Consider the following 24463-nt stretch of genomic DNA (forward strand, 5'->3'; position numbering starts at 1 on the left):
ACCTGATCCCTTCGACACCTCGTGGTTGCATAGGCTGGTGTGCTTCTTCCATGTGCAACCAATACTTTCAACCACGCCTCCCCAGCCAGAGTTTAAAATATCCTGGCTGTGGGAAGGCCACTCTCTCTTACCTGGCTCCTGGTGGCAGGGGAAGGTGAAGGTCTCCCTCCCCCATCGCTGGCGCACTTGTGCCCACTCCAGGCCTACTAAGGGCCCACAACCTCTCTTACTCTTTTACCCTACTCTCATGGTCAGAGGCATGTTGGAGGGTGGAGGTGCGCAGGGGCAACCTGGGTGTGCCCCCTTTGGGCCCACATCCTCTCTAGCCCTGCGCTTGCTCTCTGGCTTTGGTTCCCGCCCCCTCAGGTCCACAGGTGTGGGTGCTCTTTTCCATGAGGCTCGTGCCCACTTGTGAAACCCTTTGGGAAGACTGTAAAACCTGAAACTTCATAAAAACTCACTTGGATTACAAAACAGCTTCAGCATAAATTCTTTCATCATGCGAAGCCAAGAACCGAGATATGAGCCACTCAAAAAACCTAACATTACCTGGAAGCAGGCCCAAGACAATGCTGCCAGACCACTTTGTTACTTGTCCGCCTCTAGCTCCCTGTGTCCCCGTGCCGGCTGTTCCCTGTGCACTGTGTGCTCTTCTGCTCCTCAATGCCTCTCCTGAGCCTGGCTAATTTCTTTTTCTTTTCTTTATTTTTTGAGCTTGGCTAATTTTTTGTTACCTCCCAGCTCTGAGTTTGTGTGCCGCGTCCTCAGGGCCATCCATTCTGAGTTCTGATATAAAATTTCCAGCAATAAGATCTGATATAAAATTTCCAGCATAACACATAAATGCCATTCATTTCCATAACTCTCATGCTTTAGCTGTTGGTGTAATTTTAGATTCCTTGGGTGGGAAGTGCCTCGGTCCTTGGCTTCACACGGGGAAAAAAAATTCATGCCAGAGCCTGGTTTGTGATCCAAGTGAGTTTTTAGAAAGGATGGAAGTTTCAGGTTTTATAGTTAACTGAGCACAGGACTGCACCCCCACACATGTGGCGACCTGAGGCCCGAGAGAGACCACAGCACACTGAGTGGAAGGCCGAGGAGCAGTGAAGGTGGGGTGGGGGAGGCAGGCGGTGGTCTCCAGGTTCCGGCTTTTAGGGCCTTCTGCTGGGAGCTGTGGTCAATGGTACTGGTTGACCCCATTGGCTGAATTAAACTCACCTGGCCTAGTACTGTCTTGGGCCTGAATGGGTGCATGCCCTTTAGCCTGCGTTGGCTTCCAACCTCCTGTAGGAGTCCCCTAGGCGTGGGGAGGAACAACCCTCTATCGGGCGACCTACCACGACTAGACTTTAAGCTCCACGAGGGCAGAGCCTATGCCTGTCTGAGAGCTCTCCCAGTGCTGAGGGTAGTGCCTGGAGAGTAGCCGTTTCTCAGCTGTTGGGCACTGAATGGAGGAAAGAACGAATGCAAGCGTTGTGTTGTGCTGCCTTCTTACTCATTCAGGTAGCAGACCCCCCATTCAGACCCTGCTCTATGCCAGCCTCTCGGCATGAGAACAATGGGAGGCCTGCCACGGTGATCATCAGTCTCTGCCCTTGAGGAACCCTAAGGATAGCCCCATCAGGGAGTGGAGAGCAGATGTGATGAGGCTAGAAAGGCAAGCCATCCTTTTTCAGAACTGGCGTTCCGTTCACTAAGTTGAAGACTGGCCTAAGGTTGCACAGTTTAGATGGGGAAGGAAGCAGAAATCTGTTGATAAAAGACATTAAAGAAACTGACCATCCTGAGTGAAGTAAGATCAAGACAAATGGTGCTCATCTGAAAAAGCCCAACTATCCGTAATTTAAACAAGATAAAACGTTTTTGGTTTTTTTCTGTGCTTGAGCACTCCAGGCTTGAAATAGCTCTCCAGGAAGTCACCAGTGGGTCAGACGTCCTCCGTGATCTTGCTCTGCCTGCTGTGGGTGACCTCTGTGTCTATGATTATCTCATGACCCAGAGTAGCTGCTTAGCTCCAGCCACCCCATCTACATACATTCCCGGCAGCAGGAGGAGAGCAGTCTCCTCTTTCTCTGTACAACACAACCATGAAGCCCTCTTGGCAGAGTGGGCTGCCTGCTGGGCAGCTAACTGCAGAGCTCAGCAGTGGGAAAACACCAGCCACTCCTGGGGAGGAAGGGGGGAGGCTTTCTGCTCCCCCGACTATTGACAGTCTTGGAAAACCACAATGCCAGTTCTACTCTGCCCTCTAGGGTCACTCTGAGGCCAAACTGAGTCTGGTTTTATGGAACACAACTGCTTTCAACTCCTTGGCTCGAGCTGCTCAGTCTGGGAGAGCGGCCTCCGGCCCCAGCCGACCATTGAGCACCGGTCCAGAGCTGTGCTGTCCGTGGAAAACAGACGTCAAAAAGTCAACTATTGCATTAGTGTGAAAGTTTTTACTATAGCTTGAAATGATATTTTCAGATAGTTGGGTTGAATGAAATAACATCAATATTAATTATTTTTATTTAAATGTTTTTGTTGTTGAGAATATCCACAGCAGCACCTACACTGATCCAACAGTTTGCCCTGTGCAACTTGACGAGCCCGATTCCATTCTTCATGGATCGCCTCCTGCCCACCGTCCTCCTCTGAGCTGGACCACCTCCTACCCCAACACACACACACACACACACACACACTTCTAAAACACGTGCCTGCTAGAAAATTTAAATTACCTATGGAGAAGTACTATAGTACCATAGATACTCAAGTATAAGCCGAGTTTTTCAGCACATTTTTAATGCAGTTTTGTGGTAAAATTAGGTGCCTTGGGTTGGCTTATACTTGAGTATATACGGTATGGCTGTTTACTGGCCTACAACAGACTCGCAAGTGCTCACTGTCAGAAAGGCTGGGGATTGTAGTATTTTGATAGACTATCAGTTGTCTTCAGCTGAAAATCAAATTCTGTTATTAAAAAGGAAGGGAAAATAAGTATTTGACGTAAGCAATTAGCAGTGTCTCCCATATAGGTGGGGGTTTCAAAAGTTAGTTGAAAACTAGAATTCAAAGATAACGGGATTTTTCCATGAACTTTTGAAGTGTGTATGTGTGTGTATGTGTGTTTCCTGAAAAGTTGGAAGACACACACAAAGCCCACAGTAAATAATCGCCGTTGAGTAGTATATTAAAGAATCCACTAGCGTCTTTGTCCTCAAAGAGCTTGCCAACTTAATTGGGAGATACACAGATGGATAAACCACAACCCACTGTCTCTAATTGATTCTGCCTCAGAACGACTCTATAGGACAGAGGAGAACTGCTCCTTAGGCCTTTTGAGACTAAATCTTTACAGGAGCAAATAGCTTCTTCTTTTTCCCACAGGGCGGCTGGTGGGTTTGAACTGCCAGCTTTGATGTTAGCTGCCCCATGTTTAACCCACTGTGCCACCAGGGTCCCTTAGACAGAAAACTCATTCACTGCCTTTGAGTCCATTCAGATTCACAGCAACCCATAGACCAGGGTAGAGGAGCCCTGGTGTGCTTCCCAAACCGTAACCCTTTAAGGGACTAGAAAGGCTTGTCTTTCTCCCACGGACCAGCTGCAGCCTAAAGGTAACCCCATGCCACCCAGGCTCCTCAAACAGCTATGCAGTCAATAAGAATGCCATTGTTAAAAAGGAAAGGAAAGAATGCCATTGTTGACAGGGCAGTCTGCATTTCAGAAGACCAGCTGAGTCAGTGTTTCTGGAGAGCTGGAAAGCACGCGGAGGGGAGGAGGGGGGCTGGGGGAAGAGCTCTGGGGCCTTGGTGAGAGAAGGGAATGTCACAGAGAGAGCACCTTGGCTGGGCCCCTATCCCCCCCACACACACCTGAGACTCCCCCTCTTCCACCTTGTGAGTTGGCTAGAGCAGAGGAAGCATGGTTGGGCTGGGAGTCAAGGTGGGGCCGTTGTTTTGAGCACTTCTCCAGGGAGCGGTGTTCTCTGTCCCTCCTCTCTGTCTAGGACATTGTATTCAGCCTTTTGCATGGAGCTGGCCTCCCGTGGCTTTGTGGTTGCTGTCGCAGAGCACAGGTGAGGGTCACAATCATCATGACTGATGACAGGGCGGGTTCTTGCAGGGGCCTAGGATTTAGGTTAGTCAAGTATTCGTAATTATTTCTGATCCTCACAATATCCACACCAGACACGGATTATCTCCATTTTAAAGGTTAAGAAACCAAGGTTCAAAGACTTTAAATGCCCCAAATGATAGTGCTGGGTTCAAGCCCAGATCTGTCCCTCAAGTTTGTCATTTTACCATGACATTGTAAGCATCCCGAGATCTCCTTCCCAAGTAGCTACAGGGTGACCCAGAGTGTCTTGGCCCCAAGGGGAAAAGAAGGCTCTAGAGAGTCCTCTGGTATCTGATGGCGTGTGTATTTCAGGGACCAGTCAGCTGCCACCACCTATTGCTGCACAAAGGCTCCAGAGGAGAACCCCACCAGTGAGTCACTGGAGGAAGAATGGATCCCCTACCATCAATTTGGAGAAGGGGAGAAGACGTTCCATGCTCGGAATGCCCAGGTAGGCTTATGCCAATGGGGGAGAAACCTGCTCTCCTGATAGCACAGTCACTAAGCCAGACCACTCACCCTCCCTTCTTGAAATGGGAATCACAGTGGGCTGAACTTGTCACTAAGTCAGGAGAAATGGGTCACTCTTCATTTGCATTGTAAATAAAGGAAACCCACCTTCAGTTTGCATAAGCACTGAAGGGCCTTGATTGACTCCTACAAGCAGGATGGAGGAAAGGCAGGACCACTGGTCCCAGACTCGCATCTCATTAGGGCTCAGGCATCCTTTCTCAGCTCTGTCTCTTCTGTGGGACAGCCTTATTCACAAACTGGTTAGTTTATGAGATTAGAGCTGTACCTCTTTATTTTTTAAATCATTTTATTGGAGTCTCTGATCACAATCCATACATCCATCCATTGTGTCAAGCACATTTGTACATTTGTTGCCATCATCATTTTCTAAACATTTTCTATTTGAGCCCTTGGTATCAGCTCCTCATTTTTCCCCCCTTCCTCGGTCATGATAATTTAGAAATTATTATTATTTTTTCATGTCCTACACTGACCGATGTCTCCCTTCACCCACTTTTCTGTTGTCCATCCCCCTGGGAGTGGGTTACAGGTAGATCATTGTGTTCGGTTCCTCCTTTCTCCCCACACCTTCCCCTTACTCTCCTGGTACTGCTACTCTCAATATTGGTCCTGATGGGGTTTTTGACCTGGATTCCTTGTGTTTCCAGCTCTTATTTGTTCCCGGGTACGTGCTCTGGTCTAGCGGATTTGTAATGTAGAATTAGGAGGGAGGTAGCAGCAGTCAAGAACTAGAGGAACGTTGTATGTTTCAACGGCGCTGGACTGCTCCCTGACTGGCTCACGACCCTTCTGTAAGGGGCTGTCCAATTGTCTACAGATGGGCTTTGGGTCTCCACTCTGCACAACCCCTCATTCACAATGATATGATTTTTTAGAACTGCAGCTCTTAATAGCTGTGAGCTTACAGATGTTCAGCCTTACTGTGTCAGTGTGGTTTCTCAAGAGCAGTAAAACCAGTGGAGCTTGTGTGTGTGTGTACAGAGAGAGAGATTTCTATCACAGCTGACTCACAGTTGTACAGGTAGGTACAGATAGTTCAGTTCAAGTCGATAAGTCAGGTATATGCTGGAGGCATCCCCTGACTCATGTAACTGGGGACAAGAAGCAGGATGATAAAGTAGGAGGGCCACAAGCTGGTTGGATGCAGAGGTAAATGAATTCGAGGTTGGCTGAATGAATCCAGGATCAGTACTCTGCTGATGGCTCCTGGGATAGGCAATGCGCAGCAGGAAATTGACAAACCAGCTGCAGGATCCAGCTCCAGTACAAGGCGGAGGGGTGAGCATTGCTAAACTGCTCTGGGTCTCTCGCTTACACAAAAGTCCACACCCCAAAGGAAATGGCATCTGGCTGAAGCATGATTGATGTGTTGGGCCCCGCCCTTACCTTCACCCAGCAGTGTCTATTTGACAGAAACTCTAAACATCACACTTACCTTCTCAGAGAATACAGTTTCTTTTGGCAGGTGCCCTATTAGCCTAAGGTGCACGTTCCTCTGTCCTAAACTGCAATCCTGGGAGGACCTCCAGGGATAAGGGAAAAGTACAAGCGGTCCCTGAGTTATGAAGGGATTTCCATAAATTGGAAGGAAGTCTAATATCTTACCCCGCCCCCAAGTTTTCATTAATATTGTCCTTGATGATCAGTAGCGTTAAAAATTCTATCGTCATTTGTCTTGGGGGATTGGAAGTGTCACATATAAACTTATAGCTTCGACATCTGCCCTTCCTGCTTCCCCAGTTATCTGCATTTTACATGTGCCAAAAAAAACACCATTCAGTAGTGCGATTTGCTGTAACTCAAATATATCACAATTTGGGGGCTGCCTGTACCCACATTTTACCAAAATCCCCACCAGAAATACAGGAGAGGGGGGCGAGTTGCTAAACAGACCAGACCAGTACCTGTAAGTGTGCCCTGTTGTCTGGTGCCTGCTGTTAGCTGCTGTCCCCTTGGCCCCTGATTCATGGTGACCTCATGCACAACAGGACCAAATTTGACTCCAGCCCCATAGAAGGTTCTGGATCAGATCATTGAGTTCTCACTGGCTTATTTTTGGCAGGAGGTCACCAGCCCCTTCTTCTTAATTCATCTGGTCCGGAAGCTGCTCAAACGCTCAGGCACAGCAGCATGCAAACCCCCAGTGACAGCTGGGTGCTGGCTACTTACCGGCTTTCCAATAATACTCTCATTTCTTGTTGTTTTCAAGACACTTCCTTATACATGATCTCATTTCATTCCTCCCTGACAGCCAAGCAACTCCGGTGGCACTGTTGACTAAGCATTGGGCTGCTAACCACAAGGTTGGCAGTTCAAAACCACCAGCCCCTCCGTGGGAGGAAGATGAGTCCATCTGCTCCCATAAAGATGTTCAGCCATATCCAGGGTCCCTGTGAGTTGGGATCAACTGGCAGTGGGTTTTCTGACGGCCCTGAGCGTGGGAAAACATCTGGCCGAGTCTGTCTTGCTGTTGGGTGGTGCGGATGGGGGCTGTGGGAATCCAGGAGTGGTACACTTGGCCAGCCACCAGGTCGGTGGTTTACTTCCACCCAGAGGGGCCTCAGGAGTGAGGCCTGGTGATCTGCTTCTAAAAGTCACAGTCCTGACAACCCTTTGGAACAGTCTGCACCTAACACATGGGATTTCTGTGAGCCAGAAACAACCCGACTGCGACGCCAACAGCACAGTTGTGCTGTGAGGGGCAGAGTCGTTGTCAGGATGACGGGCCCACCGTGTCTGTGTGCAGGTGTGCACGGGCAGACCTCCTTGGTCCTGTCGTCGGGTGGTTGTGCAGTAGTCCAGCTCCCACTGGGATTGTCTGTGTTGCAGGTGCATCAGAGAATGAGTGAGTGTGTCCGGGTGTTGAAGGTCCTACAGGAGGCCACTGCTGGGCAGACTGTCCTCAACATCTTGCCGGGTGGATTGGATCTGATGAGCTTCAAGGTATGGCAGAATATGATTTGAGCTGAAATGAATGTATTTATGAAGCATGTCTTGGTTATAAATATCAGAAGATGAACTCTCATTAGCATAAAACAGCTAAGAATTATGGACTCTCAAAACCAGGAAGAGCCAAGGCTTTAGCCAGTGAATAACCGTGGTGTACATTTTTTTTAAGTAACTTGTATGAGGACTTAACATGTGTGGTAAGTGATCGCCATACAATCTTAGGAATCACAACTTTTGGCCCTGGTTTTTCTGTTTCGCCTTACCAACCATTTAGTGTGTGTCTTCAACCCTTGCCAGACTGGCGGAGCACACAGCACTCAAGTCCTGGCCTGCCCCCCTGTGCGTCAGAGACAGACGTTGGGGAATGGCAGGTTGCCCTTAGATGGGTTAGTTATGAGGCAGCCTTGGGTTCACGCACAGAATTTCAAAGGCTAAGTTTCACCTATCAGATTGGATGAGATCCAAAAATTGATAACTCACTGTGATGGCAAAGCTACGAGGAAGTCAGCACTCCCTACGTTGCTGGGGAAGGCAATTTGGCAATAGGTGTCAACAGTGCAACTGCATCTGGTTTCCATACACTAATGCCCTTCTTTCCTGTGCTGATGGGACTCGCAAAAGATGGGTAGTCCACTAAATGACCACCCCAGTGAGGGGAGTGGTCTCACAGATGATGGTTCCACCGATATGTGAATGGAGATGCTAAGTTAAAGCACCGAGACACCACCTCTCCGTGGCTCTAATGCAACAGGAATGCGTTCCTCTGCCACATACAGTCCCCACTGGGTGTTCTTCTAGAGGAGACAAATCAAGAACCGAGCGCTCTGCATCCTGCGGCTCTGTCCTTTTCAGCCTTGGGCCACTCGCTCACTCTGTCTGTTAAGCCAGCAGGTGGGAACGAGCCTGGAAGTTTGTAGAAGGAGTTTTGTATGAACCAGGTCTGGAAATGGAGATCTTTTGCTCACATTCTTTTGCCTAGAACTCAATCACAAAGCTACAGCTAACTGCAAGGGAGGCTAGAAAACAGAATCTAGTTACCCGTCCAGGAAGGAGAGGAACAGATTTGATGATCAGCTAAGCTGTCTATGCCACAGCAAACTCAAATATAGCTATGAAAAAGGACAAGGTAGTTCTGTATGAACTAATGTCATTAAAAAAAAAAGACAGTGCCACTTATGTTAAAGGTGGGTGTAAGGAATCTCTGGAAGGTCATACAAGAAACCAGATCGCAAACCGGCTCAGCCCAGTTCAGTCACGGCTGGTGAGGTGACACCAGAATAGATAACTTATAAAATGTGGATGAGCCAGAGTGATAAAAAGGTGGGGTGAAAAGGGGGAACTGATCACAAGGATCTGCATATAATCCCCTCCCTGGGGACAGACAACAGAAAAGTAGGTGAAGGGAGACATCCGACAGTGTAAGACATGACAAAATAATAATAATTTATAAATTATCAAGGGCTAATGAGGGAAGGGGTGGTGGAGAGGGAGGGGGAAAATGAGGAGCTGATACCAAGGGCTCAAGTAGAAAGCAAATGTTTTGAGAATGATGAGGGCAACAAATGTACAAATGTGCTTGACACAATGGATGGATGTGTGGATTGTGATAAGAGCTGTATGAGTCTCCAATAAGATGACTTTAAAAAAGAAAAACAACAACAAAGACACTGGCTCGAAACCCTGCTGGAAACGTATCTCCCTCTGAGGAAACCAGGGCAGCGTGCACGTCACATAGCAGACAAATCTCGTGGCTGGTTGAGTGGAGTTGAAACTGTGGTTCCTGGCTCACAGATGGCAGCCAGCCCGTGGCTCTGAGTGGGGCTGTGCTCCACAGACCGGGTGCTAATCCATCATCAGGCATCAGCCTCCGAAGAGAACTGACTGCAGCTCTTCCGAGCCATTCAGTCCAGGGGCTTTGTCCTGTCATTTTTCCCATTGCAGTTAGTGTACCAGATCACCCAAATTTTAGGATTTCCAGTCAATTCTGATTTCATTCTGTGGGCTCTACTGGTTTAGTTGGGGGCCACGACTGAACCCATTTGAACTGGTTTGAGTCCCTGCCAACAATTCATAGCAGTGGCTGCTCATTTGGAGGTAGGGAATGAGCAACGATGTAGATAGGGAATGGGGTGGGTGGGGAAATTCTCTATATACATTTGACTTTATCATTATTGACTATTTAGTCTACTTTTAAAAAATCTAAAAAAAAATTTTTTTGTTTTAAACCTGTTCCAACCAAGTTGTCGATCTGAAGTTGCTGAGCAAAGAGGGAGAATTTAGGTGTAAAGCTCCTGGGGTGAGCAGAGGGAAGCCAGGGTTCAGAGCAGAGGCTGGGCAGCAGCGCCTAGAAAGCGAGCGAGCTCCCGAGCGGCTTTGTAGCTGCAACGGTCGTTTTTTATGTAACCATGCCCCGAAGGCTTCTGGGGACAACCAGAAATAGATATTTGCAGAGCCTGTTAGAGCAGGCAGACTCAGCCTCCCCACCCCTCTGTCCCAGGCTTTGGATGAAGATCCGGCCAGATAGCCAGAGGAAGGAGCGCCCAGGTTGGTTTCTGGACCGTCTACCCTTGCTCCTGAGCAAAGTGGCTGGGCAGAGAGCTCCCCAGCCATCCAGGCCTCAGTCTACCAGGGAGGGTCCTAGAGGATGGAGGGGGTGCTGGTGCTCAGGGTTCTGAGACTGAGGCGATGCTGTGGATGCTGCATCGTTTCTACCCACTTGTTTATAGTTAGTTGACTGTCTCTCTTCGTCCAGGCATTAAGTGATAAAGGGTATAAAAATAAAGATGTAAAGTAGGGTTTTCAGAACTCCTGCCATCTGCATTCGTGTTCCAGGGCTGCTGCGACCAATGACAACTTACAATAACAGGAGTCCCTTCCCTCGCTGGTCCAGGGCCAGCTCACCCTGCAGCCTCATGGGAGAATCCTTCCCAACCTCGTGGGCATCTGGCTCCTGGTGTTGCTGGGCTTCGGACAGCACAGCGTCAGTGCCTGCCTGTCTTCGCTCCGCCTCGCTCGGTCCACACCCCACTCACCTGCCTCTTTTCAGTCACTGAACGCAGAGTCTTCTCCAGATCCAGGACGGTTCCACAGAGACCCTCTTTCCAAAGCAGTCCCCATCTGAGGTCGTGGTTGGGCGTGAACTTGGTCTGGGGCACTATTCAGCTGCACGGGGCCAGGTTACGAACCTCAAGGTGGGAAGCACAGTGCTCAGGAGCGCCACCTCCTGAAGGCTGTCTGGGCTGCAGCTTGCCTGGCTGGCTGCTCAGTCGTGTGGTTTTACTGGGCTCACTACAGCGGCGCTTATTGTGCCTTCTGCCCCATTGCCTCGCTCTTTCCTTCTCTTGCTCCTGAGGAAGTCTTAGAGAAGGAGCCCTGAATTTCTGACCAGGCCAAGTTCTTCGTTTTCCCCAGGGCAGCATTGACTTGAGCCGTGTGGCTGTGATGGGACATTCATTCGGAGGAGCCACAGCTATTCTGGCTTTGGCCAAGGAAACCCAGTTTCGGTGAGTTTTCCAATGAGACTGCTGCTGGCCGCACCCGGTACCCATTCGTTCCACCGATACTTGTGTGCAGGCACTAAGCCCACTGTTGTGGGGGCGGGGGGCTCAGGGGTGAACAAGAGCACAAGGTGTGTGATGTCGCATTGTGTGAGCAGGTTCACCAAGAGCACCATCCCCAGCAGCTGAGTGTCATGAGGACATTCAAACAGGCCGATGTGCCGGAGTGTCGGAGAATGTCACAGGAGCCAAGACCCCAGATCCTTCCCACCAGAGGGAAGCCCTGGTGCCCCAGCGGGAAGGTTGCGCATGGTGGTAGCATGGGAGCAGGAGCACCATGCCAGAAGGGCATTCCCAGTGTGACCCAGAGATATGCAGGACGGGAAACCATTGAGGGCTTTTAACAGCCAGGCCTGTACAGTGTGTGTGTGTGTGTGTGTGTGTGTAATTCAATAGACATGTATATTTACAGATCCCTCTGGCTACTCTCTGGAGATGGGATTGTATTCAGGACAAACATGAAAGCCAGAAGCAAGTCAGCTCGCTGCCATCGAATAGATTCTGACTCCTAGCGACCCAGTAGGGCCGAGAGAACTGCCCTTTGGGTTTTAGAAACGGGATCTTCACAAGCACAGCCAGCCTCCTCTTTCCCCCACAGAGCAGCCGAGGGGTTCAGAACTACTAACGCAGTCAGAACGTAGCCCACAACGCCACCAGGGCGCCCTTGTTGGAGGGAAGCTACATCAGAACCAGGGGGAGAGGGCAGACCTGCAGTTGGCTGGCGGCACCCATGGAGCCAGGGCATATCGCCTCGACGACAGAACCTCCTGTGTGAGAGGGCAAGGAACGAGAGGAACCAAGGCTTCTCATTTTGAGGGGTGTGAGACAAATCTTAGGGTCCTCATTTTGCCTTTGGTGACAGAAATTGCTGCTTAATTTAATTGACCAGGCACCCACTTTCCCTGCTCTGCCCTGCCACACACCTTCTGGGCCGACAGAAGGCTCTGTGGGACCAGGGCACGTAGCGACATGGTTTGGCTACTCCGTCCTGCGTCTCCTGCTGGACAGAGCCCCGTGAGGGCAGGGACGAGGTGAGCCCCCCGTCTCCACAGTTCGGCTTCAGCAGGAGTGGGCACACAAAGAATGCCAATGGAAGCGCCATTCTGGGAAACGGAAACCCGGTTTTAGAAGGTCCCTTTGGTGACAGGTGAAGGCATTCTCCGTCCCAGCGACTGGCAGAAAGATGGGGTCCCTGGCACCCCTTCCTAGCTTCCTGAGCCTTGAGCCCACTGAAGGGAAGAACGCCACCGTCCCCACCATCCTCACTGCTCTTGCCTGGGCGTTTGCCTGGTGTCCCCTGATGTCTGTTCTGTTCCAGGTGTGCTGTGGCTCTGGATGCCTGGATGTTTCCGCTGGAACGAGACTTTTACCCCGAGGCCCGAGGCCCCATATTCTTCATCAATTCTGAGAAATTCCAGACAGTGGAGAGTATCAATTTGATGAAGAAGCTCTGTACCCAGCACGAGCACTCTAAGATCATAACTGTCCTGTGAGTAAACGCCAGCCCGGCTCATGCTCCCAGGGTCCCCATTCCCGGTCTGCCGTGTGGATTATCCACACCACATTTCTGCCCACTCCTGGAGGAGCTGAATGTCGGACTTCCCGAGTTTCTCGGAAGCCCAAGTCCAGTACACATTTCTGTCGGTCCCCTGACGCAGTTCCTTCAGTAGTTTATGTGAGATGGTGTGGCAGGATCCGCTGCCACTTTCTGGATAGAGTGTTAGCAGATTATGTGGGGAGAAGAGATGGGTGCGTCTGGGTGGGCTCTGGAGATCTTTAACTTCGGATGGGAATTGTACTGGGTCTTTTAAAGAGTGTGGATATGGCAGCCCTTTGATATTCATCAGATAGACTTTTAAAATAAAAAAACCCAAACTCACTGTCCGCGAGTCAATTCCAACTCCCGGCAACACCCTGGGGCAGAGTGGAACTGTCCGTGCCGGTTTCCAGGGCGGTAACTACAGGACAGCCAGCCTCGTCCCTCTACCGAGGAGCTGACCTCGTAGCTAACAGCCCTCCAGGAGGGCTCCGAGATGCTTAGAAGTCTTCATGAATGCACGAGTTCACAAGTCTTGCGTGTTTTCTTCTAGAGAGCATCTATGTTCTTAGTAAGAGAGACCATGTTCTCCTTCCTCTGTCCCCACGACTACCAGCTGGCTTTATTTCGGGAGCCATTTCTCACTCGGAAGGACTTTCTTTTCAGTCCGTTTAAGCAGGGTATATGGGAAATGGCCCCGAATCCCCCGGCAGGGCTGAAATCCCATTCCAGAGCCCTCTGGCTTAAGTCTCCTGCCCCTGGTTTGGGGAAAAAGACATGGCCAATCCTTCAAGCCCCCTTGTGTGCCCCTTCCTCTGTGGCCCTCATTCACACTCACGCCGTGGCTCACACGTGGCTGGTGGCCCGGTGCCTGCTTCAGCGAAGCAACAAGTGACTGCATGCACGTCTCTTTGGCACACTCAGGGGAAAGGCCAAATCCAGCAGCCGCCGAGAATGCTGGCGATACGCTCAGTGGTTCCAGATGCCTTCGTCCCCTGTTATTCCACCTGCGGATCAACCCCTTACCTACCTTACCTTTTTTATTTCAGGGCAGTCAGCAGATCTCTGACAAGTTTCCCCAGTCAGTCAGATCCAGGAGAATCTGGCCTCTGGAGGGAAGGAAGGCAAGGGGTCTGTAAGGAGGTTTACTTTGGGCAATGCGCCATGTCCTAATTGGGGGCAAGAGTCCAAGCTCCCATGATATTAGTCTGCACGCTCTTTTGTGCAGACTTAAATCATGCCTTTGTTTAAAGTCTGGCTTCTGGCTAATATCAAACAAATAGTTTAACGTTTCGATTTCCCCTCCCCATGGAACTGACAGATAAGTTAATTAGGAGTCAGTTAGCTGGAATCAGCCTCGTCAGGGTATCCTGACAGTCCAATGTATTGGATATCAAAGGACTTAGCATCTAATCCAGAAAACCCTTCGTGTGCAATTGCCTTCACTTTCTGATGGTCGCGATGCAGCTCTGAAGGGTAGGAGTTGATGTGCTTTGTGAGTTTTTCGACCCCTCCAGGTGGCAGCCGTGGTGTAACATCCCGGGAGACGGCATGTGCTGCGACCCTCCCCTCTTGCTCCTATCCCTGTCCAGCTTACTCAGCTTCCTCCCTGCACTGGCAAGAGCAGTGTGGTCCAGGGGGCCAGCCATCTGTGAAGGCCAGGCACTCCTGGATGCAAATCCTAGTTACATCACGATTATTTGACCTTGACAGATCATTCCATGTCTTTGAGCTTCCGATTCCTCTCGGTCGAAGGGGGAAGTACTTCCCTTACATGGTTGTGAAGATCAGGTGAGAATACCTATAAAGCATATTAACTAAATCCACTGCCATTGAGGCAGATCTGACTTGCAACAGACCTGCAGAGACAGAATAGAGCTGCCCCATCAAGTTCCCAAGGCTGTAATCTTCACAGCAGCAGACTGCCACACTCCCCCCTCCCCCAACTGACCTTATGGATAATAGCCAAGGGCTTTAGCTACTGTGCCACCAAGGCTCCTCTGCACATAGTAGGTGCTTAACAAATAATGTGTGCATCCCAGCCCCTGAACCCTACCGATGACTTGTCTTTCTTTTGTTCTAGTGGTTCTGTCCATCGGAGTCAAACGGACTTTGCCTTTGTGACTAGCAATTTGATTGGTAAATTGTTCTCCTCTCAAACCCGAGGGAGCTTGGACCCCTATGAAGGCCAGCAGATCGTGGTGCGAGCCATGCTCGCCTTCCTACAGAAGCACCTAGGTAAGGCGAGCGCAGGCTTGTGGGGGCAGGTGGGGCCCCAAGAGTCCCTGTAGCACTGTCTTCTATAGAGCCTAGACTCCAGCCCCCACAACAAAGCCGCTGTGGCAGTAACAGGAGTCACACCAGTCCCGTGGTTTCCCAGCACATTTGAGTTAGGTTTGCATTATACTGTCACCCGTGAAGCATGCCTCAGCGTTATGAAAAAGCTTGCGATCCTGGGAGCATGACAAACTCTGACACAGAGACAGAAGTGAGCACCTGTTGTAGGAAAAATGGCACCAAGAGACTTGCTCGATCCAGCCAGGGGTGCACCGGAGCTTCAGTTTCTGAAAGACCCAGTCCCTGCAAAGTGCAGTCACAGGGCGCGTGAGGGACCCAGGCGGCTTCTCTAAGGGAAGAAAGGGGAACCCGAGTGAAAGAGATTGCACAGAATTACAGAAGAAACACTTCTCTGGGAGTTTGTGATCCTGACTCTGTCTCTGACCAGCTGCATGACCTTGGGCTACTTCCCCCTTTCAGCGCTGTGAGCCTCAGCTTCCTCACTGCCAGTGGGGCGTTCACTTCTTTCCACTCGGGAAACCAAACTCGCTGCCCTGGAGTAGGTGCTGACTCATAGCCAGCCCTGTGGGTTTCCAAGACTGTCACTGTTCACAGGAGTAAGTCCAGTCTTTCCAACTGCCGACGTGCGCATCGCAGCCCAACTTGTGGCCAATACCCCACCAGGGCTCCTTGGCCACTGTCCAAATCCAAGTTCACCACCTCTGACGTCTGCGTTGGGGAAGTTTTGGTGACAAGAAGGCAAAATGAGTGGAAATGCTTTCAAAAAACAGCATGAGAAGATGATGACTAATGTACCTCAGGCTCATTGAACTCTAAGGCCCTTAGAGGTCATTTGGTCCCCTCCCCGCCCAGAAGAGGTACCCTCTCAGACCTTCTCTGCCACGTGGTCAAGGGACACAGCTGTTCGCACGGACAGAGCCCTGGTACGCAGGTCAGCTTGGTTCACCACTGGGAACTCTCATGTGTTTTATTTACGTAATACTGTTTTGTTATATTTGGGGTGGAAGTGTCCACAGCCAGACACTCCATTCCATAATGGCGATCCGCACTGTCAGATACTGGTCTCGCCTTCTTCACGCCATGTCTACAGTCCCCTTGTTTCCGGTTCTGCTTGTTCCTTTCGCATTGGCACAGCCCCACCCTGCTCATCGGGAAGATTTGGCTCACAGATGGTTTTCAGCGGCACAGCACGGCAGCTGGGCCTCCTTACTGCTGTGGTGGTGGTCCACTCATTGTTGAGCTGTACATGTCAGAGGAGACCAGCGCAGTTGTACAGTTGTACTAGACAGCGATCATCGTGAAGTCTTAGGAGATTGCACTAACGGAGTCAGACACGTTGTATGGTAGCATGCTCATCTCAGCCCCTGGAACTGGGAGGAGGAGAGGGTGTCTTTACTGTCTTGGGATATTTATAGGCAGCCATAAGACATGCATGTTCAGTAGTTGCCTAGGTCACAAGGTGGGTGGAATCTACAGTAAGGTCCCTGAGCTCACAGGTGACGAAACCTATACGTGCCTGGGGGGAAGGTATGAGGAGGGCAGGGTGAGATGGCAGAGAAGAGATCGTAAAAGGATGTCCGCTCTGTAGGGAGATAGAAGCCACCATGTGCTCACTTCAGGGCAGCATAGCTGTTCGGGGAGAATCTGTGGAACGATATTTGGAGCAGGATAATATACTTGGACTTTACCGCTAACTTACCAAAGTGGAGGCTTTCCTACCGTGGAATACTAGCTTTCCAGATTCGCTCTGGTATGAGCTAAGGAATGCAGTCCTCGTCATATCTCCCTCAGTGTTAGTTTCCCACACGTACACAGCAAAACACAGACCCGTTCAACTGTTTCTACCAGTAGAATTCAGTGACATTGATTTTATTCGTCGAGTTGTGTCACTATTCTCACCTCCCTTAAGGAGAGTCAATTAACATAAGCTCACTGCTGCTCCTTTCTGATCTCCCAAGTTAACATAAACTCACTGCCGCTCCTATCTGATCTTCTAGGGTACTGCAGCTCCCTGATCTCATGGGAAGGGGTTTCAGAAAGTTTGTGGGAAATGTCCACTATATTTTAATTCCATTTTCCATTAACTTTTTGAAGCCCCATTGTATAATTAGTCGATCAAAGAACACAGTGTTCAAGGCAGACATTTCTCACTAGTTACTATTATTTGATTTTATGAAGACTGAGGAGATATTTTTGATATACGGCTCAGAGATTATCTCCGGGCAATGGCTTCAGGGACTATGCATTACTTTACGAGCTAGCCTACTATTGAGCTGGAGAAAGAAACGGCGTAAGGGCCTGGTTTCAGTGCGGGACTCAAAGACTTATCTCGGGGTGCTCAGTGTCAAGATTCCTCCTGTCTACGTGGGTCCATTCAGTCTGGATATTTCCAAAATGTAAAGTTCTTTTCCACTGTTTTGCTCATTTTGGGGGCCAGGAGACAATTAGTCTTGTTAACGTGGTCCCTTTCCTGAGTCTTGAGTTTTCTCCTTTCTCTTTTGCTCCAGGCAAGTAGAAACTGAGAGTTGTAAAATACATACTCAACTTTAATAGTATTAAGAATTGAGATTTTAGTTAAGTTTTTTGGTTGCAAGGACTAAAGATTCTCTAGTTTGCCTAAAGAAGGGGTGAAGAGTTGACATGTCTAAGGATATTCTTGGACTAGATGGGAAATGAAAGGTTACAGAAACCAAGGTCGCTGGCAGGACTTCATTTCTCTCTGTCTCTAGCATAGGTCCGGGCTCTCTGTCTCTTCCTATTGTCACATCTGTCTTTCTGCCCCCGTGTGTGATTTTCTTTCTGCTCTGTGTTAAGAGTTTGGCTGATGGTGTCTGCTTGTCCACAGTGCTTCATCATTTGGATTGGCTTCAGCTTCTCATGCCTTGTTCTTTCTACTTGTTGACACGATTTCCAGTTCAGTCCCCACCCCAGGTTCTCTTGGCCTTCCTAAGCGAGAGTCTCAACACGAACCCACGTTTGCCTGCCAGGATAGATTGTAGACCACTGCGCAGCGTGGGCCCAGGGCTCTCTTGGCTGGACGTCCCTTTCTTATCCAGTCAGAGTGGAGTGCGAGACCATTATCTGCATCCTGCAGAAGGAAGTCAGGGCTTGTCTGGATTGCTAAACATTAGCCAAACTCCAACCTGGAGGCAAAATCAGATATTTTGTAACTCCTTCTGTGCTCCCTGATCATCTCCTCAGGAACCATCCAAGACCATATGCGAGTGGCAACTCTCAGAGGTATGGGGTCACCTGTGGTGGCCTCTGGAGTTTGTCCACCTGATTTGCACCTGTGCTCCTTACAACGCCGGGCCCATTCATTGTCCCCTCCCATTGGACACACTGCTTGTCATGTGCCTTTAGAAGTTTGGCCTCCTGACCTGAAGGTGAGACGTTAGTTGTGGTCGGACCAGTTCCTGGTACTGTCACCCTGGAAGGCCTGAGTGCATGGGCATTTCCACCAGCTGCGTGGCAATTGTGGGTTAGATGGAGTTCACCTTTAAAGCACATCTGGCCAAATGCCGTGGTGTTGCCTTTTTTTCACCTAAATTTGCAGTTTTACACTTATGCCTCTTCCTGTCACCTTGCTCATCAAGAGTCATTATCCCCCTGACTTTAGAGACTTCAGTTGTTAACAGAGACCTTCCGGCATCATTTGTAACCACCAAACAGGACTTGGATGGGGGCGGGCCACATCCTCAGCCCGCTTTTCTCTCTTTCCTCTTAGGCAGTAGGTCAGGGCTGAAGATTAAAAATGACAAGTGCCCTCCACCACGTGACCGGGCTCCCTTTAGTAGCTAAGGTGCTCGTTGCTGGAGCCCGAGAGAACAGGAGCTGGATGGAGAGAGCTTATACTGTAGGAAGATTGTAGGACTCAGGTCCTGCCAGTCCCTGTCACATACTGTACATGCACTGCCGTGTGTAATCCCACCATCAGGCCAGGCTGGTGGGACGCTTCTTACTCACTCCCTTTACAGACGAAGAAGGTTCTGAAGCTTCGTGGAGGCCCTTGGGCCATGGCTATTTGGTTATTCATTTGCACAGTCAGTGTGCAGCCAGGCTTTGTCCTTCCAAAGTCCACGTACTGAATCGCTGCTCTGCACCTCCCGTCAGTGACTACCGGGTCTGCCCTTTCTCAGACTGCTTAGCTGTTTCCAGGGCTCAGGCTTCTCCTCTGGCCTCATGCCATTTCCACGCTGGCAGCCCCTAATTAATATCGCCACTTGAAGCTCACCTGTGAACACTGGATTTATACAGCCCATGACCAGCTGCCCAACATCGACAGTAGAATAGATGTCTAATCGACATCACAAACAGAAAGCTGTTGACTGGCAGTCTGTCCCCCTAAGCTAGTAGAAAATCCAGCCTTCTGGCCACTCAGGCCCCAATCCTCCCCACTCTTTCTCTTCTCTCACATTCGCTATTTGCTCGTACCTTCCAAAGAAGCAGGGACTCTCGTCACTGCCCACCACCGCCACAGCTGCCATCCCGCCCGGTCCAAGCGTCCGTCTTCATCAAACCGCTGCAGTGATTCCCCCGCTGGGCGCCCACAGCCTCCTTCGCCCCGTACACGGTCTTGTCTTAAAAGAGCAGCCAGAGCAATTCTTTTAGAAAGCAAGTCAGATCCTGGCACGCTTCCTTTCAAACACCCCCCGCCTCCTGCTCCCAGTTCTTGGAGTCAGGGCCAGTGCTCCGTGCCCTGCTGAGCTCACGCTGCCTGCCCGCAGCACCTCCCAACATGCCTGCCCGCTGCCCTTCTCTGCCTGCCTGCTCTCGCCCCCAGGACCCCGACCCCCAGGCACCCTCCCACCGCAGGACCTGTTCACGGGCTTCTCTCTGCAGGTCAACTCATGGCTCCTTCCCAAAGTCTTCGCTCAACTCTCACCTTCTTAGGGAGGGCCCCATATAAGATGAACTATGGCGCCGGCCCCTCGGCTTCACCTCGGCTGCCACAGGGCTCTCCTGAGCCGACACATGGCCCTTCCTTCCCGTGACCTGGCCTGCCTCTCATGCTGCACCACTGGTGGTGGGGATTGCGCGTCCTGCCCACTGGACTGAGCTCTGTGAGCTCTGGTTTCTGTCGGCCTTGTTCCCCAGGATAGAGTCCCGCCCAGGTTCTCCCCTACGTGAGTAGGGAGCGGGTGTTTGTTGGGGACTGCTCCATGCCAGGTCCTTGGTAGGGGACCGGGCACCTGACAAGGAAGGAGGCTGAGGCCTGCCTTCTTCTAGGTTCTTGGTTTAAGCAAGGACACCACGTCCCTGCTCGGCTTGTGCCCCATTCCTTCCACTGGAGGCCCTGGACCCTTTCTGATGATTCTTGCCAGGTCGTTAGCAACACCTATCCATAGTCCAAGCGGGCTCTCTCTCAGCCATGCTTGGTCTTAAGTTGGTTCAAGGTGTGGCCACCTTCCGGCACAGTGGCCTTCGCTTGTTTCCCAGCAGCCCTGAGCCTGTACGTAGGCGTTCCTTTTTCTGATCCTTTCTGACCGGGGTTTGAACTCTGTCTACCACTCACCAGTGGGAATGACCTTGGGCAAGTCAGGTAGCTTCACTGAACCTGTTGTTTCAACTGTAAAATGGGGTTTGTGATCACACTTAGTTCAGAGGAGTGTTGTGAATGTTAAATGACCCGATGCACATAGAGCATTTAGCACAGTGCCTAGCATGAACATTACCCACTGTCATTACTACTGAATTGGTTTGGATTAAGTAACGTCCCTTGTAAGGCATTTAGAAAGGCAGCGAATAAATAGTCACTGCCCTGGATGCTACCACCATCTCGACCACTACAGTCAAGCCCTTTAGTGTGGGGAAGTCCCAGTGCTCCTCCTTTGAAGGATGGCCCACCACGTCCATGCCAGGCACTCTGTTTCAGACATACACCAAGCCCTGGTGGCACCGTGGGTTAAGCGTTAAGAGATGGATGCTTTGGACCCACCGTCCACACTGAAGGAGGAAGGGTGGCAGTCTGCTTCCGCATAGATTTTCACCCTCGGAAACCCAATGGAGCGGTTCAACACTACCCCATAGGGGCGTTGTGAGTTGGAATCTTCTCGACAGCCATGGGTTTCGGTTGATTGTGTTATGAGGTTTGCCTAACCTTCCCCTTGTTCCCCATTCAGACCTGAAGGAGGACTATGATCAATGGAACAACCTCATTGAAGGCATCGGACCATCACTCACTCCCGGGGCTCCACACCATCTGTCCAGCCTATAGACACAAGCGGCCCTCTTCACAAGGTCGCTTGAGCTGCGGTTCCACTTGAGGACTGCCCAGGAGCACCCATATGCCTTCATCAGCAAATGCTCACATGACCCTTCACAGACAGAGCGTGATCACACTGCTCATCGGGCACCTAGGGGCTCTGATCTTGGGTTGTTGATCAGCACATGCCTGGACTTGATTCACTTGTTAATTGGCAGACTGGCTTTTGGGGGCCTGAACCCTGGTGATGTGGAAAACCAGCAGTAGGGCGGGGCTCAAGTTGAGCTGTGAGGCCCAGATGTTTGGACTCCCTCACCTTGGACCAGTGTGACTTCTGCAGTGGCAGAGAGGAAGCCCAAGAATGGAGGTGAAATCCGCTCCTTCTGGCCCTCTCTGGCCCAACCTGCCACTATCTTGTCCTGCCTTTCAACCTTCTCCGTACCCAGGACCACTTGGTGCGTTCTGTTTATGTTCGAGTCTTCCCGTTGCGTGACACTGGGCACGTGGTACTTGTTATACTTGTGACTTCCTGAGAAGCAGACAGTATTATCCTCACTGCACAGAGAGCAAAACGAGGGTGCAAAGGGGTACCTTAGAAGCTCTGGGTGTCTTTGAGGGGTTTGCTAAAAATGTATCTTCAAGGAAAATGAACCCCAGAAGACTGAGATGAGGAAGGCCGAATAACAGTGCGAAGCAGCCCTCTGCACTCGTCCTGGTCCCCGAAGCGAGGTCGGCTGACCAGCTAGAACTCAGAAGGCCACCCTGGAAAGGCCGGCAGCAACTTGCTCTCAGCTCTTCCTTCAAATGCAGTGAGCGTCCAACTGGCTCAGAATTGGTCACTTTTGGCTATCTGTGTCCTAGCCCTGAGGCCCCAGCCCCCAATTTAAGTCAGAGATAGAGGGTTTAGTTCCATTTGGTTCCATTTTGGGTGTTTTATAATGTGAGTGATATTAATACTCATCTTTGCCTAAGGGTACGTTGGGCGATTCTTTTTATTTCATCTGCACTAGAGCAAGATAGGGAGCCATCTGGGAATGGCATTGCCTTCTGTCTGTCTTTGTTCACTTACCACTTGGAAGGATCTCTCAGAGGAAAGCAAGTCTTCCCGAGGCTGCAGTTCCAAGCTGGTTGTGACAAAGAGCCTGAAACACCCCTCTCCACTCTCTCTGAACTTCTTACCAGAGGAAGCCAGAGCAAAGTGCAAAGGGGCCATACAGTAGGCACAAACCAAGACAGGACTAGGTGTCACCCCTCAGCCACGGTTCTTTCTAGAAATCGAAACGGCAGATCCATTGACCCTCAGGAGGGTGAACATTCCCAGTGTGACACCCCAGGAGGAGGGTGTCCCTAAAGCCCAGGGCTCTGGAAGTGTGTAGCCCTGTCCTGAGTTCTGGTGCCACCCCTGCTAAGTGGGTCAATCTGAGAAGACAATGATCTCTTTCTAGTGTCTGACATGGGGGCCTGCATTCCAAATAGTTAGGAGGACTGAGGGAGAGGGTGTGTAAACCATGGATTAATTAAAAGTATCTTTCTTACCTTCCAAATGCAGGATTTGTCTGTTTATTTATAGTTACTGTCTTCTAGCTTAATAGCTTTGTGAGGAGACGACCCATCTAATTTCTACCCGCCAAGATTTGTGGAAACCTGCTGACTGGCCCTGGTGTGCGGTCACTTTTGTCAGTGGCCGTTGGCTGCTTCAAAAGACTGTGTGTGTATTCTGGAAGTAACAGCACAGGACCCAGCGTCTACTGTAGACTCACAAATCATGCAGATTCACAGTGTAACGCCCTGTGAGAGAGACCTGTAACCGCCCAAGAGAAGTGGTATTCAGAAACTGGGCTCACCGCCTCCCTTCAGCTTATGTTCTGCTAATGACTCATTTATCCAGCAATATTGGAGGACGTGGATTTTCCATATAATTGAGGGTTAGTCTGTAAGCCACAAAATGTACTATGGGCTATATTGAATGATCACCTCCCCCACAGATCAGGTACATACTTCCCAATCAGCGTTCACTTGACTTTTAGGATATTTCTGTCAGGGTAGGCTGGCTGAGGTGACAGTATCAGGTAACCCCCCCAGACCACAAAAACTCATGTCCTGCCCAGGCAGTATGTCTGCTGTGGGTTGACTAGAGGCTCTGCATCCCTCTTCTCCTCTCTTCCTGTTAGGCTCAGACTGGCTGGGTTCTTCTTGCACCCCCAACAGAGACCCTAGCCCATTTCCAGTTTGTGCCCTGGCACCATTGCCCCTCTTACCCTCCCTATTAAGATTCTGGGCTCTTTGAAATGTCAAATGATACCCTCCAACTCCTTGTCTTGGCTCTCTGGGGTTCTTGACATGGTCCCCACTTCCTTCTTCTGGGGCACCACCGCCCCCCGTGACTGTAAAGAGACAGGGCAGTCACATTGATACACAAGATGCAGCATCACTAGGAAACACCCTTTCTGCCCCCTCACAGCCTGTCCCTATGCCATAACTGCGTGCCCAGACACCAATGCCACTAAAACAAACTTAGCCAACGTCGATTGGGCCTTTACTATGGTCAGGGACTGTCATAAATGCTTGACATGCACTAGATCTTACTTATTTCTCACAGTCACCCTATGAGGTTAGGTGTATTCACCTCGTTATATGTCTGAGGAAGCAGAGAAGTGCCCTAAACACTCTCAGTTCAGGAATGTAGCAAGGCTGGGTCGTACACATCAAACCCAAGCTCCGACTCGCTGGGCCACGCTGCCCAGCACACACGCACTTGGTTCTGCACCCGTCTCTTCAAGTTGGCAGGGCACAGGACGTACCATTCCGCAACGGATTGAATCAAGACATCGGTTTTTCCAGCACTACTTGAAAATGGGTCAGGAAGAAGGAACTGAGCTTCACTGGGCACTGGTCCAGGTGATCTGTTGCTTTGAACACCTGTGCTGGTATTGACAAAAAGTATCGAACGTACTACAGACTGCCAGAAGAACAAGCCAGTCTGCCCGGGAAGAAATCCATTCAGAATGATCCTTGGAGGCGAGCAGGGAGAGTCGTGGTCTCACATCCCGTGGACATGCTGTCAGGAGGGACTGGTCCCTGGAAAAGGACAACCGTGCAGAGGACCAGTGAAAAAGAGGAAGATGCTCAGTGAGCTGCGTTGACGTGGTGGCTGTAATAATGGGCTCAATAGAACAATTGTGAGGATGGCCCAGGACCGGCAGGGTTTCCTTCTCTTGTGCAGAGGGTCACGGTGAGTCGGAACGGACGTGGAAGCACCTTACCACAGCAGCAACAACAAAG

At 50.5% G+C, this 24463-nt stretch overlaps 1 protein-coding gene across 2 annotated transcripts in view; it reads left to right on the forward strand.

The window, feature by feature from the left end:
- The window catches only part of PAFAH2 (platelet activating factor acetylhydrolase 2), a 42198-nt gene extending 19473 nt beyond the window's left edge, over positions 1-22725 (forward strand). For both annotated transcript variants that reach the window (XM_045299269.1, XM_004705091.2), the window contains exons 5-11: positions 3992-4060; positions 4414-4552; positions 7465-7578; positions 10996-11087; positions 12460-12630; positions 14762-14916; positions 21099-22725. In XM_045299269.1, the coding sequence (XP_045155204.1) occupies positions 3992-4060; positions 4414-4552; positions 7465-7578; positions 10996-11087; positions 12460-12630; positions 14762-14916; positions 21099-21193 (835 nt within the window). In that variant the 3' untranslated portion in view covers positions 21194-22725. The remainder of the gene's footprint in view (positions 1-3991; positions 4061-4413; positions 4553-7464; positions 7579-10995; positions 11088-12459; positions 12631-14761; positions 14917-21098) is intronic.
- The last annotated feature ends 1738 nt before the right edge of the window (positions 22726-24463 follow it).

Source organism: Echinops telfairi, unplaced genomic scaffold (assembly GCF_000313985.2).
Source record: "Echinops telfairi isolate 266 unplaced genomic scaffold, ASM31398v2 ScPeMD7_7457;HRSCAF=8495, whole genome shotgun sequence".
In the NCBI taxonomy this organism is placed as follows: Eukaryota; Metazoa; Chordata; class Mammalia; order Afrosoricida; family Tenrecidae; genus Echinops; species Echinops telfairi.